Raw genomic sequence first — 17812 nt, forward strand, 5'->3', positions numbered from 1 at the left:
TTTTCACCCACTAAAACTAACAAAAGCAATTTAGAAAGAAATGGGTAAGATCAAGTTTGCCAAATATTTAAGTAACAGGAGGCTTTTGGTGTTTGCTAGAGATCAACTGCAAAGAGAACGGTTTCTCAGAACAGAAACACTGAATGGTGAAAGGATCAGTGCTCATACCCCTGGGAATGCAGCAAAGCTTAGAGGTGTTATTTATGATGTACCTTTGGCAATGACAATAGAGATCATTCAGGAAGTAAAAGGAGGAAAGGTGGTCAAAGCCACAAGACTGCAAACACAAAGAAAGGGGGTGAAAACCGATAGCCTGTCTATAGTCCTTGAGTTTGAAAAAGCTATGCCAAAGAGAGTAAGAATGGGATACCTGAGTTATGATGTCAGAGAGTTTATCTCAGAACCACTTCGATGTTTCAAGTATCAAAGAATGGGAGACTTGGCAGGACAAGTCTCAGAATAGATAAGTAATTGAGGTTTCATCACCCATAACAAGTCAGAGACAAACAAAAACAATTTCATGGATAAAGGAGATTATTGAAGATACACTGATTGTGTGTAAAACCAACATTGTTGCTTTCATCTGTAAGACTGTGAATGTGGCAATACGGCAAAAGTGATAGAATCCAGACATTTGTAAAGGCAGCTATAGGGATACTGGTTATTAAAGAAGTTACAGCTGAACTGATTCATGAGATGTTGAACCTCTCTAATTATGATGGAGTGTCTCAGGGTGATTTGCTTCATTATGCTATTTCATATCCTCCACTTGAATGCCAGATGTTTAATGGACAAGAGTTCAAGAAGGTTGTAACTGATCTGGAAGTCAGAATTGTCAATGCAAACATCTCATGAGATCTCAGTAAGTGTTGATAGTAGAGAAATATGATGTGGAGACTTTAATGCTCACAACACTATGTGGGGAAGTGACCATACAAACACAAATGGAGAAGTAGGTGAAGAAGTAATCGAGGAGAGATCACTTTATTGCCTTAATGATGAAACATTAAAAAGGTACTAGGGTTAATATTACAAGGAATTCAGTTTCATGTATAGATCTTACTTTATTCTCTGTAAATATGAGTAATTTATGTGAATGGAAAGTAAAGAATAACACCAACAAAGGAACTGATCACCTTCCAGTCTTATATTTCCTTGAACTTTAACATGTATGTTCAGCAGGGTTATGTAACAGAGAGATGGTGTTTTCCTAAAGCTGAATGGGAAAAAATCAGAGAACTTTGTAATGAGCAGACTGAAAGAAAATCGATGGAGGGGGATGTAAATAGCTGCGCTGTAGCAGTGACTTCCATGATTATTAGTGCTGCAGTAACCTGCATCCCTAAGAGCACCATGAATGGGGAAAAGAAACTAGTTTCATGGTGGAACCATGAATGTAAAAATACTATAAAAGATAGAAATCAAGCATTCAGAATTTTAAGTAAGCATTTGGGTCAATATAATCTTATTGACTATCAAAGAAAGAGAGCTTTGGCACGTAAAATAATTAAGTCGATGCATGGAGGCAATACTGCTCCTCCATTGGCAGAGAAGTTAAACTGGGTGACATTTGGGCAATGATTAAAAAATCTGTAAAATCCCAGTGCTGAATACCTGGCAATTACACATAAGGAGAAAGCTAAACTACTGGGTAAGAAGTTTGCAGCTTACATAGGGGAATTCATTTAGATGAAATACATAAACAAGAGAAAAGAACAAATAGTGATGTAAGAAAGAAAAACAATAATGGTGAATCGGCACTTGACGTGGACTTCTCATTAGATGAGTTAAAAATGGTCCTTGAGGGAAGTGGATATACAGCTCCAGGACAAGATCAACTATACGTTACGCTATGTTTAGACAATTACCAGAAGAAGTCTTGGAAATTATATTTCTGTTATATAACTGTTTAATAAGATATGGAGAGACGGTGTAATGCCTGATAGTTGGAAAAGTGCTCTGATGTGGACTTGAAGCTTGTGGAGAAGCAGAGAGAATATAGTGAAAGGAATCTGGATAATATTGGATATTTGGTTCATGATTATGTGAAGAGGAATTATTATAACAATATGTTAATATTTACTGATGGATCAAAAGATCCAGGGAGTGAACATGTAGGATCAGGGGCACACATACCTGACTTTGATATGTAAAAGAATTAATAATAAATTATCTGTATTATCTGTCGAAACAGATAGAAGAGGTAAGGTCATTTGTTCAGGCTCTACTGCAGCCCTTAATAGTTTGAATTCCAAAGAAACAGTAAGGGATGATTTATTGATTGAAAGATTTACGATAATGCTGAGAATACAAAGAGCTGGAGTTGATGTGGAACTTTGTTCGGCCCTGCTCATGTTGGTGTTGAGGTGAATAAGAAAGCAAATGAGATTTTAAAGAGAGCGTTATGAAGTAATAAAAGTTCCCTTTGGAAAAGGAGAGGCCAAATCATTAATTAGAAAGGCAGTGAGTGACGTGTGGCAGAAGAAGCTCCAAACAGTCCAAACAGTTTCTGGGGAGGTTCAACGAATGGAAGTGAAACAATATTACACACTGATCGCATTAGTTATCAAAAGGAGATCACATATAATAGCCTACATGTGGGAGAGTTCAGAGATACTGTAGTTTTGGGGAACTCTTTACCCCTCATCAGCGTCAGAAGCTAATAAATGTCTTAGGACAGAATTTTTTTTAAAACTATTTGGTGTAGTCAGAAGTTATGTGAAACAGCAATATTAGTGCATCTTGGCTCAATTGTAGAGTGTCTGTGGAATCAAATAATATAATCATCATAGGCGTCCAAGAATTGAGCGAAACTTACCAAGTAAACTAAAGATGTGGTTGGGGGGTGGGGGGGTGGGTGGGTGCGGGGGGGGGGGTCCCAAGCTTTGTCTGAGGGGAGGCCCACAGTCTCAGACTTTGAAAATCCCTGCTTTAATGTAACCTGAAGCATGTAAATGCCATGATATTACACACTTCGGTGCAGTAGGTGGCGGTATGCACCTAAACAAGTTGGTTGCGATCAGCCATGAACCCAGAGAAGAACAAGAACAAGAAGAAGAACAAGAACAAGAAGAAGAAGAAGAAGAAGAAGAAGAACAACAACAACAACAAGAACAACAAGAACAAAAACAACAACAAGAACAAGAACAACAAGAAGAACAACAAGAAGAACAACAAGAACAACAAGAACAACAAGAACAACAAGAACAACAAAAAGAACAACAAGAACAAGAACAACAAGAACAAGAACAAGAAGAAGAACAACAAGAAGAACAACAAGAACAAGAACAAGAACAACAAGAACAAGAAGAAGAACAACAAGAAGAACAACAAGAACAAGAACAACAAGAACAAGAAGAAGAACAACAAGAACAACAAGAACAACAACAACAAGAACAACAAGAAGAACAACAAGAACAAGAACAAGAACAACAAAAAGAAGAACTTCTCAAGCAGGTCAGCTGTCCACTGGAGATTTGTGATTCTGAAATTAGTAAGCTACACACTTCATCCATCAAGTCCTCCATTATTGGAAACTGATCTATAAACATAATTTTCCCCCTCATAACACACCAATTTGGAACAATAGATGTATTCTGATAAAGAAGAAGTCTTTCTATTTTTAAAAATGAATGGAGCAAAGAATATGGTCTATTCAACATCTAGTGGATGACAGAGCTAACATACTGGACTATGATGAGTTTAGACATAAATACAGTGTAATATGTACTAGTAGAGAATATTGTGCTGTGATCGGAGCGATTCCAAAAGCCTTTATTCAAATGATCAGGGAGGCCTTATTACACACCCCAATGGTACCTAAACTTTTCACAAGTCTATTGAAGCATGTCCTGTTTTAGATGAAAATGTAATTAGTTTTTAAGATCTTCTCTAACCAAGAAATGTTTTCCATCTCCTCTAAAAATAAAATATATATTGCAGAAATACCCCTGTGTGACCTCTAAGAGAATTAGATCCCAGTACCCCCTTAAGCTAAAGAAGTGCATTTTAAAACAATGAATGAAATACGTCCTTGCAAATAATTTTTACTACTAAGATTCAACAGTGACTCTAATGAATGTGTATTATGCAATACAGAAATAGAAACAACTGAACATCTAATATTTTCTTGTAATATGTTTAAATTATTTTGGGAGGACTTCCACATTTGGATATTACATAGTAATCTGACTATATCAACCTTGACTTATAGTCATATTAGATTGGGTTTTAATCTATAATGATGATTCTAGCGAAATATATTTTACACAAATGTAAATTCTTAAAAAAACACCCCACATTTCACTGTTTTTCTGAAAGAGCTGTCTCTTTATTTAAATTAAATGAAGATAGTTAATTCTAAGAAGGTTATATATTACTTTATACGCTTATATCGGATCTTTCATTTAATTGGACCCCAACCAGAGGTTAAAATGGATTGTTTTGATGTATTTTTTCTCTTTTCCATTCATGCTTTGATTTATTTTTTTCGTTCTTCCTTGCTGTTTGTGAAGTCTATACTTGCACTTTTAACTGGCACCTTATTTGTTTTTTACTTAGTCCTGGGCTATATTTTGTCCTAAAGTGGCTATGATAGTTGGATTGTGCAAAATAAATACATAAATTTAAAAACAAAACAAAACCTCTCCACCGGAATGTCGATCCTTCACCGGTGGGAGGCAGCATTGCACTACTCAGTGCCGCGGCTACCGAAGAAGAAGAAAAAGTAGCCATCTGCAGCTAGTTTACTCTCTTGCTAGACACTGCACCAAACGACTGGAAAAACACGAAAAGAGATAAACAGTCTTGCTTTTGCTTTTCAGGATGAAATGCAGGCAGCTACGATGGATCCAGCGGAAGAGCCTCCATCCATGTTGTGGGGACTGGACCCGATCTTTTCTGCCTTCACCAGGCTGTACGTCACAGACATCCTGCAGATGATGGAGTCCACACAGGTGCCAGGTAACTTTATAACAGCTAAGAGACGCTAAAGATAGTTAGATATAGTTTAATAAACTGACTGTATGCTCGGTCTGCACATTTGAAACATTACAAGTCTGAACAGCTATCTAAAGAAACATGAATCATTATATGACCAAACTAACCAACTTGTGAACTAACGCCGGTTACTGAAACTTAGCAAGGTAGCTAATTAAGTTACTTTGTAACGTTAAGTTCACAGCCACATTTATCAGACATGTTTTTGTTTCATACCATGTACCATTTTAAATGTCTTAACTGTGTCACTTGTGACAACATTGAGTGGTTAAGTTTAACTTTGCCCTTGGATTTCTCTTGATACGGTTCAAAAAGTGACTCATGTTTTGACTCAGTGACTGATCCCTGATGTTCACAGTAATAATAAGTGGTGGTTATTTTTGCTCTGTACCCACAGGTATTTACTTCTACAACTCCCATCCAATCTCCAAAGTTGATGTGCTTGGGACAGTGGTTTACAAGAGAGAAAGAGACGACTTCTTCTGCTATGGGGGTAACCTTGCTGTGTCCCTGTGTGTAACAGAAGTGCTTTGTCTGGTACTGCAGTAAACACTTGCAAGTACAGAACCTTATGTGATACATTAGGGATTTTAGCAGTGTCATTTTGGGACCCACTATGACGGCGTCATTTGTTGCATGTGATGGATGAAGCATTGAGAACGTCTCCATCTGTGACAATGCCCCAACTTTTGTTTACGTTTCACAAACTGACACACACACACACACACACACTTTCCTGTTATGTATAAAGGTCTAAAAATAGTCTCCTTCTGTTCACAGTGGATGATGGTACTGGCGTTATAAACTGCCTATGCTGGAAAAATGACCTGTTGAAAGAGGAGGGGGGTCCGTCTAAATGTGAGTTTGTGGTGTGTGTGGTGCCTTTTGTGATTTCAGTTTGGGGCAAATAATAGTTCCATTTGGTTTTTCATGTAAGGCCAGTTGTTCTTAATTATGAATACAATGATACTGGTTTAATTTTTTTTTTTTTTACAAAAGCTTTGGTTTAAGAGGTACTTTGGGATTTTGCCATGTCCCCAGTGTTGTTCGTTCAACTTAGATCTAAAAAACATATATATTTCCAAATATTTCATCATTATTTTATTATATCCTGTTCAAAATCTATCAAATGTTGTTTTTTTTATCAAGGTTGTAAACTTTTGTTGTACAAAAAATAAGGTTTTATGTTTACCCCCAGTGACCACTGTCCACCTTGTTGAGTTGCGTTAACTGTCACATTAAGTGGAATTTTTTTTATTTTATTGACATCACTCTCATTAGGTCACTGGGTGACATCACACCAGTGAAGGGAAATTTAGTCGTGTGATTTTCCACCTCTCTTACTATCAGATTTTGACATTTTTTAAGTCCGTTTAATGTGTTTAAACACAACGTTTCCACACTCTTAGGCCTAGGTTTTGAGGAGATCAATCAAATTAAATCATTTCAAAAAATTTTCCTCATCTAGTATTGGAGGTCGTGCTGAATCGAGACTCTTTAATCAGCCCACCTACAAGGCTCATCTGCCAAACACCAATGCAGCGTCACTGATGGCTTCACTGTTCCAACTCTGCCTTAACTCCTTGGAGCTGTGAGCTGAGATCAATCAATCAGACTGATCTCGCCATTTTTCTTTGCAGTTGCAAAGAAAAATGCCGCGAGATCAGTCATTGATCAGGCAAAAGGCGGTTCCAACTTTGTGCTGCCGGAGAAAAGCAACTGCAGCCGCTGGCCTCTCTCGCTGGAATCTCACGGCATGGTGATGTTTTGCAGTGCCGGCAAACGTCACCATGCCGCGAGATCAGTTGTTGTACCAAGCTCACAGTAAGCTCACACAGGTTGAATGTGTACCCTGTCCCTGCTGACGCCAGCAGCTCACGTTTGATTATGATTAAGTTGGCGAAAGTCAGCCGCAGTAATCTTGAACGCACCCAATCTCCTGTTTATGGAAAAATATTGGTCAGTGCAGCTTTAAATTCTGTCATCTTTATAGATTATTTTGACGATTTTCAACAGTGCTTAATAAATTGATTAATATTAAGGCCTATTTATCTATTTTATATATATATATATAATTATTTTACATTTATTTTATTATTACAACAAATCACTATGTAATATCCTATATTAATTTTTCATTTCCAGCAGGGGGGAATCACAGTGCTGGGGTTCAGGAAAGCTTTAACCCAGTCGCTGAGCTGGAGAAGCTGAGACAGGCTCAGCAGAGCCGCTGCTGCCTGGAGATTGGAGAGCTGCTCAGAGTCAGAGGAAAGGTGAAGACGTCGAGGCAACAGAGAGAGATCATGGCCTCCACCTACTGTGAGTGCAGAGGGCCGTTCTCCGTAGGCCAGAGTGGCAGTATGATATCTAAATTCACCATCCACTTTCACTAATTTACCATCCAGCTACATGTTTTAAATAATAGAGTAAGACAACAAATTACATTTAACTGATGGTTCATTGGAAACTACAAGCTCATGCAATCCACTACCCACACACGCTTGAATTGTCTAGCGGGGAAACCGCAGCCTTGTTTTGTGACAGCCTTACATGTGTCTCGCTTTCTCACACAATCTCACACAGCACGCTTTTTATTTGAGAATACACGCCATCTCTGCCCATTCATCATGTTTGTATCCGTGTGTGTTCCCAGACAAAGTGAACGACCCAGTGATGGCGGCCCAGATAGCGTGGATGATGGAGGGACCTCAGCTCTACAAACAGTGCTATGACAAACCCTTCCAGCTGCAAACTGATGCAACAGGGTACAAACATCCATCATTTAACTTACCATCACTGTAGATTATAACGCTGGAGCCAGGTTTCCGACCAAATTTAGTGCAAATTTTAACCAAATTTCCAGAAAATCGGCAGTAGAAAGTGGTAATTAATGTTTTCATCCACCTCTGTCACGCGAATAGTAGGAGTTGGGCACATCAAGATAAAGATAAGTTTGGTGGCGCTCATTCTTCAGTCAGGTGGCATTAAATTATTGCAGAAGTTTAACAAGAATATGTAATTAAAAGAGTTCTAGTTAAACCTCACACAGTGGAAAACTACAACAGAAAAAGAATGCTGCTTCAGTGGAGGGGAGGCTTCAGTGGATGTTGAAGTCACACGCTTTAAGTCTGTATCCGTTGCACATGGAAACAGACTTTAACAGCATAAAAGCAGGTGGATGGAAACGCACATTGTGAGAGCCCTAACTGAGACAACCAATGATACAGCCCAATGTTTAACCGAGAATGTTTTCTTTGTGGGGTGGAGAGCCCTCTGAATGTCTTGACACAAAAACTTTACACTGAAAACAATGAAAATAGAATCCTTTCTGTTGGTGCCCATCACAAGCGTGGAAACCAGACGAATCTGCCGAGCATATGTTTCATTTGCTCTGGCAGATACGTCTGGTCCTCTCCCATTCAGACAGATTTGCACCCAAAGCGGATCCAGTCGGGCAAATCATCAACGTTTATCTAATATGGGATGGGCTTGAAACGATGACTGACAGAGGAGCAGATCAAACTGTCAAACTAGGTAGTGCTGATCAAATATGAATCAAGATTATCTTACTGTAGTGCCTATTTAAATTTTAGTGTACTGTGCTACAATTTGAGAATGTTTGTGACCAGGCCGCTTTTTCGGCTTCAAAACGGAACAAGAACCAGCCCAACTTGCATGTGTTACTCGCCACTGCGTCAAACATTTCTATCCAATTGCAATTGGATAGACCTATAATCAATCAGGATAAATGCTGAGGCATTGTTATGAGCGCCTGTTGATAACTCCCCTTGGGAACATGCTTGGAAATTGAAAAATGAACTGAGGGGTTCCAAACTAAAATGCAAATTAATCTAACGATGCCAGGGTAGCCCATCCCTGTTGTACATAGAAATAGAGAAAGTCTGTGATTCATCCCATATGTACTGTATGTACTGTACATGTATGTATATACTCATACTCTGTGTACAGCAACAGGACTAGTGGGTAAGTTGCAGAGTTTATTTGATCATGTAAAAAGTACAATAAGTGGCAAAAGTAAACGCAGTCACAGAGGTCTCAATATTGTTTTCAGAAAACCACTTCAATCCACATACTACAGTATATTGGAAACACACACTGGCTGCATCTAGGGTGACCACCCGTCCCGTGTAGCGCGTTTGAAGCCCAATTCTTGCGTCAAATTGAGACCGTGTCACGCATAATCAATGCTTCCTCAAAAAAGAAAAGTTGGTCGCTCTATATCCTCGAGCCCCAGGCAGCCAAACGAACATGACTTGACAGTTCAGCATGCTACTGTTGCCACACCCACGTGACCCACCCCTCAGTTGAACTGCTGACTAGGTTGTTGTCAACTTTTTCGTTGTTGTCATGACAGCACGTATGTGCATACCAGACACACTGGGCAGGAACTTTTAGCTGCGCGCTTTCCAATTTGAAAAATTGAGAAAGAGACCGAGTCTGAGGCACCGCCATCATCAATTAAAAAGAGAAGGTGTGGGTACAAGAAAGAGTGGGAAAATGAATATTTGTGGCTGAAAGGTGTTGAGGGGGATACCGAGAGGGCTTTTTGTGACCTTTGCAAAACGTCCTTCTCAATCGGACATGGAGGGGAATACGATGTCAAACGACACAGACTCACGGAGACTCACAAGAAACGTGAAACAAGAAACAGAAAGAGACATCGAAAGCTATGGATGCTTTCCTCCGACCTAAAAACGACTTTCTAGCTGACAAAGTGACTGCTGCAGAGGTGACGAGTGTGTATCACACTGTCCAACACGCTACATCATATCGAGCAGGAGATTGTGGCACAAAGCTAGCCCCAGCGATTTATCCGGACTCGGACATTGCCAAGAGGATGCCCTGTGGTCGGACGAAGGCGGGAAGCCATTGTCACTGATGTGCTTGCCCCTGCCTCCGTCGAAGATTGCTTGAAAGTCCTCAGAAGACCACTGAATGAGCAACGAGAGGCAACAACCAAAGGTAAAGTTAAAGTTATGTTCATGGATGTAACATTGTTGTGTGTTCGCTATTTGTCTAACGTTAGCTAGCTAATGTTAGCTAATCATCTTCTACTGTTATGTTAAAAGTCAACTTTTCCTTCAGTTCACTGAAATTGAATCAGTAGCTAACGTTAACTAACATAATGCTGCTCACACGTGCCTTCGTGAAACCAGGCTCTGTGTATCCTTACATGATTGTGAGCAACATTTCACTATTCGTTATCTCCCAAACTAAACAAACAAAAGCAGCTATAATATTTGAAATATTTAGATAATATTTATATAAAATCAATAATGATCAAAACAGTAAAGCAGTATCTTGTATTTTTTATAATAATTTGTTTTTAGTGAACCTCTGTTAAGTTCATCCCATCTGCGTGTGTGTCTCCACAGCCCACACGCCATTCTTCTCAGTGGCTTCAGATGCCTCCAATCATGGGACCACCAAGTTCTTCCCACTGTCAGTGCGTTACTGGACGCCAGAGTTGGGAGTACAGACGAAGGTCCTTGATTTCTATGATGACAGTGATGAAACATCTGCCGCGATCCGCAACCAGATGGTCTGGTCTGGAGGAAAACGGACTGGGACTAGACATGATATCTGCGTATTCCGCTGACATTGCTAGTCTGAATTACGGGAGATACAACTCTGTCTTCCAGAAACTGAAAGAGAACAACAATTGCATTTTGAAGGCAAACTGTGTGGCCCACATCGTTCACAACAGTGCAAAACACGCAGGAGATCGGCTAAATATCGACATCGAAAATGTCGTCAACAAGACCTTTTAGCCACTTCTCCTCATCTGCAAAACGCATTGAGGAACTTAAGTCAATTCACACCTTTGTGGAGATAGAGTACCAGTCCCTGCTTAGACATGTGCCCACAAGATGGCTGAGCTTGTGGCCTGCAGTGAAGAGACTTCACGACAGCTGGGCTCCTATCAAGACCTACTTTCTCTCATTGGGAGAGGACCAGTGCCCAAAGTTACTATGGCGGCTGATCTACAGGTAATTAATTTTAATTGCACTCAACTTTTTTTTTTCATCTAAATATTATTACATGAAACAGGGATTAGAGAAATGATGATAATGCAAACAGTGCCAGCACACAGGATCATTGACTCTCCTTACAGCAATGCGCTGAAGATTTTCCATGACACTGTGCTGGTGCTGGAGCGAGAAGATGGGACTGTCTGTGAGCTTTACGATATGATGTTCACCCTAAAAACCAAGCTACAGCAACGACAGAGAGATGGTTTCTTTGGGGCCCAGACGGGTGTACTCCTCCAGCAGTTTCCAGACTGACAGGCAGCTGCGCTCAGAGAGGACATGTGCAACTTCTACCAGTCCTCTCTCACCTACCTGGAGCAGCGCTATGACTTCTCAGACTCCAACTACCAGAAGAAAGTGGGCTAGCCTGGCACTAAAGAAGAGCCCATTCAACTTCTCCCATCTCTGTGAAGCTGTAGATGTCCTGCAGCTAAGCAAGAAGTTGGGCATGGATGCGCTATATGATGAGTATTGTGTCGTTCTGCCACACCAACAGGCCATCGTGCAGTCTGGAGCTCCAGTCGTGGAGAAGTGGGCCACCTTACTCAAGCACACACACACACACCAAACATGACAGCATTAGCTTCTTTCCTCTTGAGTGTACCAATCACCAGTGCTTCAGTGGAGAGGGTCTTTTCACTGATGACAGGATGCTGGACGGACACAAGGAACATATGTTCGGTAAACCTCATCAAGTCAGAAATCCAGGTGAAGAGCAACTTCACATTCAGTTGCAAGGACTTCTACACTTACGTAGTGAAAGAGAAGGATCTCCTAAATGCTGTACGCTCCAAGAAGAAATACAAGTTCAAGAAGAAACCTGAAGGTAAGAAACCTAGTTATGTAAGACCCCATTTGTCTAAGATGAAGTTTGATTGATTTTGAACATTGGTGGACTGTCTACAGGGGTGCAAATGTGTCACTTTTAGGAAACCGTAGCCTTTAAGGTCAAAATATGTCATTGTTTTGCATAGGATTGTATCTTGGCACCTTTTTGTATTGTTGTCACCTTGTGATGGTGATGGGTTTGCACTTCTCTGTCTATACTGGAAAACCATTTGGAAGCTTATAATAAAAATTAATGTTGCTTTAACTCTGTCTCTTATCTTTCTTCCTTATTTGATTCAGATGCCGGTGAAAAGGTTTGAGTCCTAAAGGTGTCCCCAGAACACTGAACAGTTTTTTTTTTTTTTTTTTTCCTGCGCCTGCCTTTACTAACATGCAAGTTCACCATCCTTCCTCCCCCTTCTCGTTCCGTGAACCTCTGGAGTTGTGAGTTAAGACTATTTTTTTTTTTTTTTTTTTTTTAAACTGTTCCTGTGGTGTTGAACAACTACAATTCCTGTTAATCCTATAATTTTATATTATAATTATTTAAAGTCAATAAATTGTAATGAAAAATAAATAAAATTAAATAGCTAAAGTAAATCGTAAGTGGAAGTGCATCTGTCAATTCACTGAATGTTATAAAAATATTATGAATCTTTATTTAGAAAAAAAATACACATTGGTCGGCCTATTCATGAGCATACATCAGCAATTACACATGTTTAGGGGAATAGGGCATTATTAATATACCATGTAAGGTGGTATGTGCTAGAAATGGGTAAACCACTATCAGTGAGTCTGTCCCTCAGAAACATACCCTTTGTCCCCCCTTGAGCTTATTAGCAGGTGGTCACCCTCGCTGCGTCATGTGGCATTGCGTCATTTGACACATTGTTAATTGTGTGTTAATCACCAGTGCTAAAAACGGTGTTAATCACCACCTCAGGGATTCATATAAGTGTTGACTTCTGCTGATTGGAGTCGACCAATCAGTTTTGTTCATAGCTACCAAGCTAAATCTATCAGAAATAGCAACAGGAAAATGCCCACTAAAATGGCAACAAGCAGATTAGATGAGATTGAATGTTAAGATGGCTGCACCTGGCACCCGCTATCAAGGCTACTGACTCGTTCGGGCAATACACAACGAAATACTCGCCCTTCAGTCGGCTAACGTGAATACACAATTTTCAAGTTGAATGAATGAAGTCAAAAAAGGGGCAGTTCATTATGTCTGATTATCAGGCTTGCAATGATGTGTGTCAAGACGGTAATAGTTTTTGTGGGTTTACATATAAAACAATAGTTGCCCTTTAAAGTTTCACCGTGTTTGTTTGTATTACGAGATGCAGTAAAACATGCACAGCAGGTGGGAGCTATTAAAAAGGATTAATTTTGATTAACTTAACATGGAACAACAATGAAAGCAGGTTTTAATTTTTATATACTGTCACAGTTGAGCCTGACTTACTGCTAATTAATTTAGCTGGACGATATGGCCAAAAATGTTATCACGTTAAAAAGTTTCATATATATATATATATATATATATATATATATATATATATATATATATATATAAATTATCACAATAAGTATCAAGTCAATTTTTCTTTCGAGTTTAAAGGCTGACTTTTGCTGCTGAGTGAAAGTTGAAGAAACCTGATGGTTAATTGTGGTTTAAACTCACACTTGATGCCAAACAGTGAATCACTTAACAAATCTGAGGTGGAACATTCAAAACTACTATGATAAAATATTGTCAACAATATGCACGAAAAACATTTTTTTCAGTACTTTTTCCTAAATAAAATAAACATCTTAATAAAAAAGTCCTAATTTGTGTTTGATTCAAGATAATCAAAGATTTATTGAATATTTATGGAACATTTTTATATTGTTATTGAAAAAAATTATGTTGCCATAATTATTGTTGTTGTTGTTTTATTGTCCAGCCCTAAATTAATTACAGTATTTCTTGACATTAGGGCTGAACGATTTTGGAAAATAATGTAATTGTGATTTATTTTTTATTTTTTTTTAACCAATATTGCGATTTAATATGCAGTTAATTTTTAAGCACTTTACCTCCTGTATTATTCAAAATGGACAAGCAGTAAATCAGTGTATAGCATGACCAACACAATTTTAGAAGAACATACCCTGTTCTTCTTGTGGGTCAGGCCTGTGTTAGGATGAATTAGGTAGAATTATTATTATGAGCAATAGTGGAAAAGATATATCAAATTATAATAATGATGAAATGATATAAAATCATCAGGTCGGCCTACCTACCAACCACAAGAAAAACTAACTCACCACAGTGTGTTATACAGTAAGCGCTCAATACAAAACTCACAGTTCATCAATTAATGCGTCCTTATCTCAGTTCAAATCTCCCAGGAGTCCATCTTTCTGTATCCCAGTAAGCAAACAAAAAATACTCAGTTTGAGGTTCAATTCAAAAGTTGGCCAACGAAAATAAAATCAAGTTTCGCATCTCGGGTTTTCGTGCTGTGTGTGTGACGCAGGCGCTGATCGCCACAATATGCTTACCTTACTACACGTGTCTTTCTGTTGTGCATTTTTCCTGTCCGTCAAAGCCGTGGATGGCCCGACGATTTCACCCACCACCACCACGTTACCCGCGGGTGGTGGTGGGTGGCGGGTGATGCTTTCATTCCCTGTGTGACACTAAAGGTTATGTTCTTTCAAACTTAAGGCCATTATGCAACAAGAAGGCGAGGTACAGCGTAACGTGCAGACGAAGCATCAACTTCGTCTGCAGACTGCTTTACTCTTGGGTGTCATGTGACCAGAGTGTAATCGCAGCCTTTGTGATTAGAAAATCTCGTTTTATTACATCGCGGTAATATCGCAAATGCAATTAATCGTTCAGCCCTACTAGACATAAAGTATATTTAAGCATTAGTACAAATTGTATTAAGGCGAGATCTTTTTTCCAGTGACTCATCCATCAGTTCCCTCAGCAAGGCAACAAACGTCATCAAGGATTTCCTTAACCAGAAGTCTGTGACCAGGTTCAGACCCTATGATGTTCAGGACCTCTTGCAGCCTCTGATCTCCAGCAAGCCTCAAACAGCATCTGCAGACCAGGTATGCCAGAATAATTATAAGGGAACAATTTCTTTTTGAAGATGTGTGGTGGTGGGATGAAAGGAAAAAAATCAAACTACAGACTTTATTTGAAGTCTCCTTCTTAGGTGAGAGTGATGAATGAAATGAAGAAATACAGCCCTAGCAGAGAAGCTAATTTGTATTGTTTAGAATTATTCAACTATTAAAGCTGCTGACAAAAGAACTTCTTGGCACTTCTTGGTTTTCCTTTTTCCCACAAAACCCGACGATGTCTTCACACTGAGAGGTTTCCACAGAGCAGTGGAGTTTGATAACAGAAAATGATTAAGAAAACTGAAACAAAAGGCAGCAAATACAGTAACAGGTGTCTTTCTCTCGTGCCAACATGCTTATCCACTGTAAGCGCTGTATCATCATGCGTCTCTGTTGCAGCCTGTGGCAGGTCCGTCTGCTTGCCAGCAGCTACGCCAGCTTCTGAAGGAGGCCCTGCAAATTTTACTGGACGAGGGTATTGTGTACCGCAAGGTCAAATCCCAAGATGAAGTCTATCATGTAAGAAACAGCAGATACATCTTAAATGAATTCCTCCCGCTTCAGTATCGCAGGGATTCATTATGTGTCTGTTTGATGCCGTTGTCCCTCACCAGGTGACGGCACAAGACACAGATCTACTCATAGCCGTCAAAGACATCATCAGGGAGGACTCAAAGAGAGAGAAGTGTAAGTAGACTTTATATTTGCTCTTAATTAAGTGTCAAACTCTTCTCAGTGTTGATTTGCTGTAGTTGTAGTCTGACTCATTCACAGTCTCCTGTGTGGCAGTGTGTTGAGTTTAGCAGCAATTGTCTTTCAGTAGAAGCAATTAAGAATGAAAACTTTTGTATATGCTTGTCAAAGATCAAACTACTAATCGCATCTACAGCGAGGAGCTTCATGTTGACTGTAGATGCAGATGCATGAAAGAAAATAATTCAAAATTACTAACGAGAATATTGGAAAATGAAACTTCAGAAATCCTCTTTTCAAGAGTTATTTAAGTAAGTCTTCATTTAACCTTGCTTCACATGGCCTCGTACCGGTGTGCTGACAGTTGTTTCCTCCTGCGCCTGTAGATGCAGAGAAGGGTTGCCACATCCTGCACATTCTGTCTGCAGTCAGGCAACGCCACAGCCTCAACGTGAGCAGGGCAGCGCTGGAGCTGGTCCTCACGTCGCTGGAGTGCAACAGTGACATCGTCAGCACCAGCGACAGCCATTACACTGTGTTCTAACTTGAGCACCCCGTATATTACAGAATAAACTGCGTGTAGTATGGCTTATTGCTCCTAAATGTGATCGTCCAAGACATTTAAGTAAATCATGCCATTTGTATTCCTTTGATCATCATGACTAACGTCAAGTAAGGCGCCTGCCAACATTAGTTGAACTGCATATTTGTTGTTGTATTTTAAATTACTAGTGTGTTACCGTGTTAAGGTTAAATATTCATTTTAAGATAAATTTGAAAGCCATGCCTAAGAAAATGGACATCAGGGACATTTCAAGACCACTGTGCAATCCACTGTTGTAAATATTTGTGATAGTTTGGCACATTTTGATATAAATAAACAATAAATAACCTGGATTAATCTGCCTGGGGGCTCTGGGGCAAAGATGAGCTCCTGGGTCCCCATTAAACCCCATTCCTTTGACTCTGATGTCAAATGTGTACAACTGTTCTGAAATATTTATATTACGTGTTTCTTGAGACAAGTCAACAGAAAAATTGGCTAGAAGCAGCAGTATACATGTCTTAACTACCCCCAAACTTTTTCTATTTCTTCCTTAACAAACTGAAGCTCCACCCGGCTCACTAAACCAAGAAGATAAACATGTAAGAAATATAGTGTTATATTAAAATACTAGTATAGTATCTTATATCTAGTATATTATATCTTCATGCAAACTATGCGACAACATGCATCCCCGGTTGAGGCTGAGATCCCGACTTTGACATCATCACGACTGTAGAAGGCTCCCTGCAGAGCTACATGTAGACGTACACGTTTCCACAGGTTGAGTAGCACTCTTTACGATGAGGAAACTAAACCTCATGTGTCATTAAATAACCACAAATGAATTGCCTCGCAGTGAAGCAAGGGCCTTTGGGGCCCCTAATGATCTGGGGGCCTGGGGCAGTTGCCCACATTGGCTAGCTAGTAATCCAGCCTTGCATATTCCCATATGCATTTTCAGTTACATTACCACAGAGCAGTCGACACACAGTAGGCCGTCCGGCCCCTGAAGCCCTGGGGCAGTTGCCCGGTTGGAATTCCGGGTCTCGGGCTCATGGATATGTTAAAGTCATTAAAATAAAATGAGGTTTTCATAAGTTATTTAAAAGATGATACTGCTTTTTTTTCTGAGTAATGCTCTGAAAGCATTTTAATGCAACTTCAACTTCAACTTATGAACTGAAAAAAGAAAAGAAAAGTGGGCTTTACTATCGTGTGCGTTTCTGTGTGCACAGGGGGGCAGTGTTTAGTTGTTAATTGGTTCTTTCATGTAGAGCAGGCTGCTGCTGATTGGCCGCCTGTGAAACATCTGTATCCATAGTTCCAGTCGCTCGTGTCTCCGGCCAGAAAGCTGCTCGCGGCCCAGAGGCTGCAGTGTCCACAAACTGAGGACAGTCCCTCTGCTCGAACAACGGGATTAAGAACATTTCAGTTAATAAAATACAGTTTCTGTTAAATCCAGACCTGCACGTCGTGCCAGATATTCTAACATATTGTTTCATGTGGTCCTAAGCGGGGAGGAAAAGTTATGGGTCTCCAGGGGGGAAGAAGGCGAATGAAT

General features: G+C 39.7%; 1 protein-coding gene across 3 annotated transcripts; it reads left to right on the forward strand.

Moving 5' to 3' along the window:
* The first annotated feature begins 4715 nt into the window (after positions 1–4715).
* On the forward strand, positions 4716–16659 carry stn1 (STN1 subunit of CST complex). 3 transcript variants are annotated; one of them, XM_038714556.1, is made up of 9 exons: positions 4716–4962; positions 5396–5491; positions 5779–5856; positions 7147–7317; positions 7652–7763; positions 14846–14996; positions 15411–15530; positions 15626–15698; positions 16091–16659. In XM_038714556.1, exons 1-9 carry the CDS (start codon positions 4830–4832, stop codon positions 16246–16248), a joined length of 1092 nt encoding a protein of 363 aa, XP_038570484.1. In that variant the 5' UTR covers positions 4716–4829; the 3' UTR covers positions 16249–16659. The 3 variants fall into 3 exon arrangements, with proteins under 3 accessions (XP_038570484.1, XP_038570483.1, XP_038570485.1); XM_038714555.1 differs by having other exon boundaries at positions 4717–4962; positions 7144–7317; XM_038714557.1 differs by lacking the exon at positions 5396–5491 and having other exon boundaries at positions 4717–4962; positions 7144–7317.
* The last annotated feature ends 1153 nt before the right edge of the window (positions 16660–17812 follow it).

Source organism: Micropterus salmoides, unplaced genomic scaffold (assembly GCF_014851395.1).
Source record: "Micropterus salmoides isolate LMB-PRFRI ecotype aquatic unplaced genomic scaffold, ASM1485139v1 Ms_hic_scaffold_12, whole genome shotgun sequence".
In the NCBI taxonomy this organism is placed as follows: Eukaryota; Metazoa; Chordata; class Actinopteri; order Centrarchiformes; family Centrarchidae; genus Micropterus; species Micropterus salmoides.

What these genes read in the sequence shown, in the direction of transcription:
- stn1 (XM_038714555.1), top strand. Translation starts at nt 4,830, where the DNA reads ATGCAGGCAGCTACGATGGATCCAGCGGAAGAGCCTCCATCCATGTTG. An exon ending in CGACTTCTTCTGCTATGGGG is followed by an intron (nt 5,492 to 5,778) that starts GTAACCTTGCTG and finishes TTCTGTTCACAG; the next exon opens with TGGATGATGGTACTGGCGTT. An exon ending in AAACAGCATCTGCAGACCAG is followed by an intron (nt 14,997 to 15,410) that starts GTATGCCAGAAT and finishes TCTCTGTTGCAG; the next exon opens with CCTGTGGCAGGTCCGTCTGC.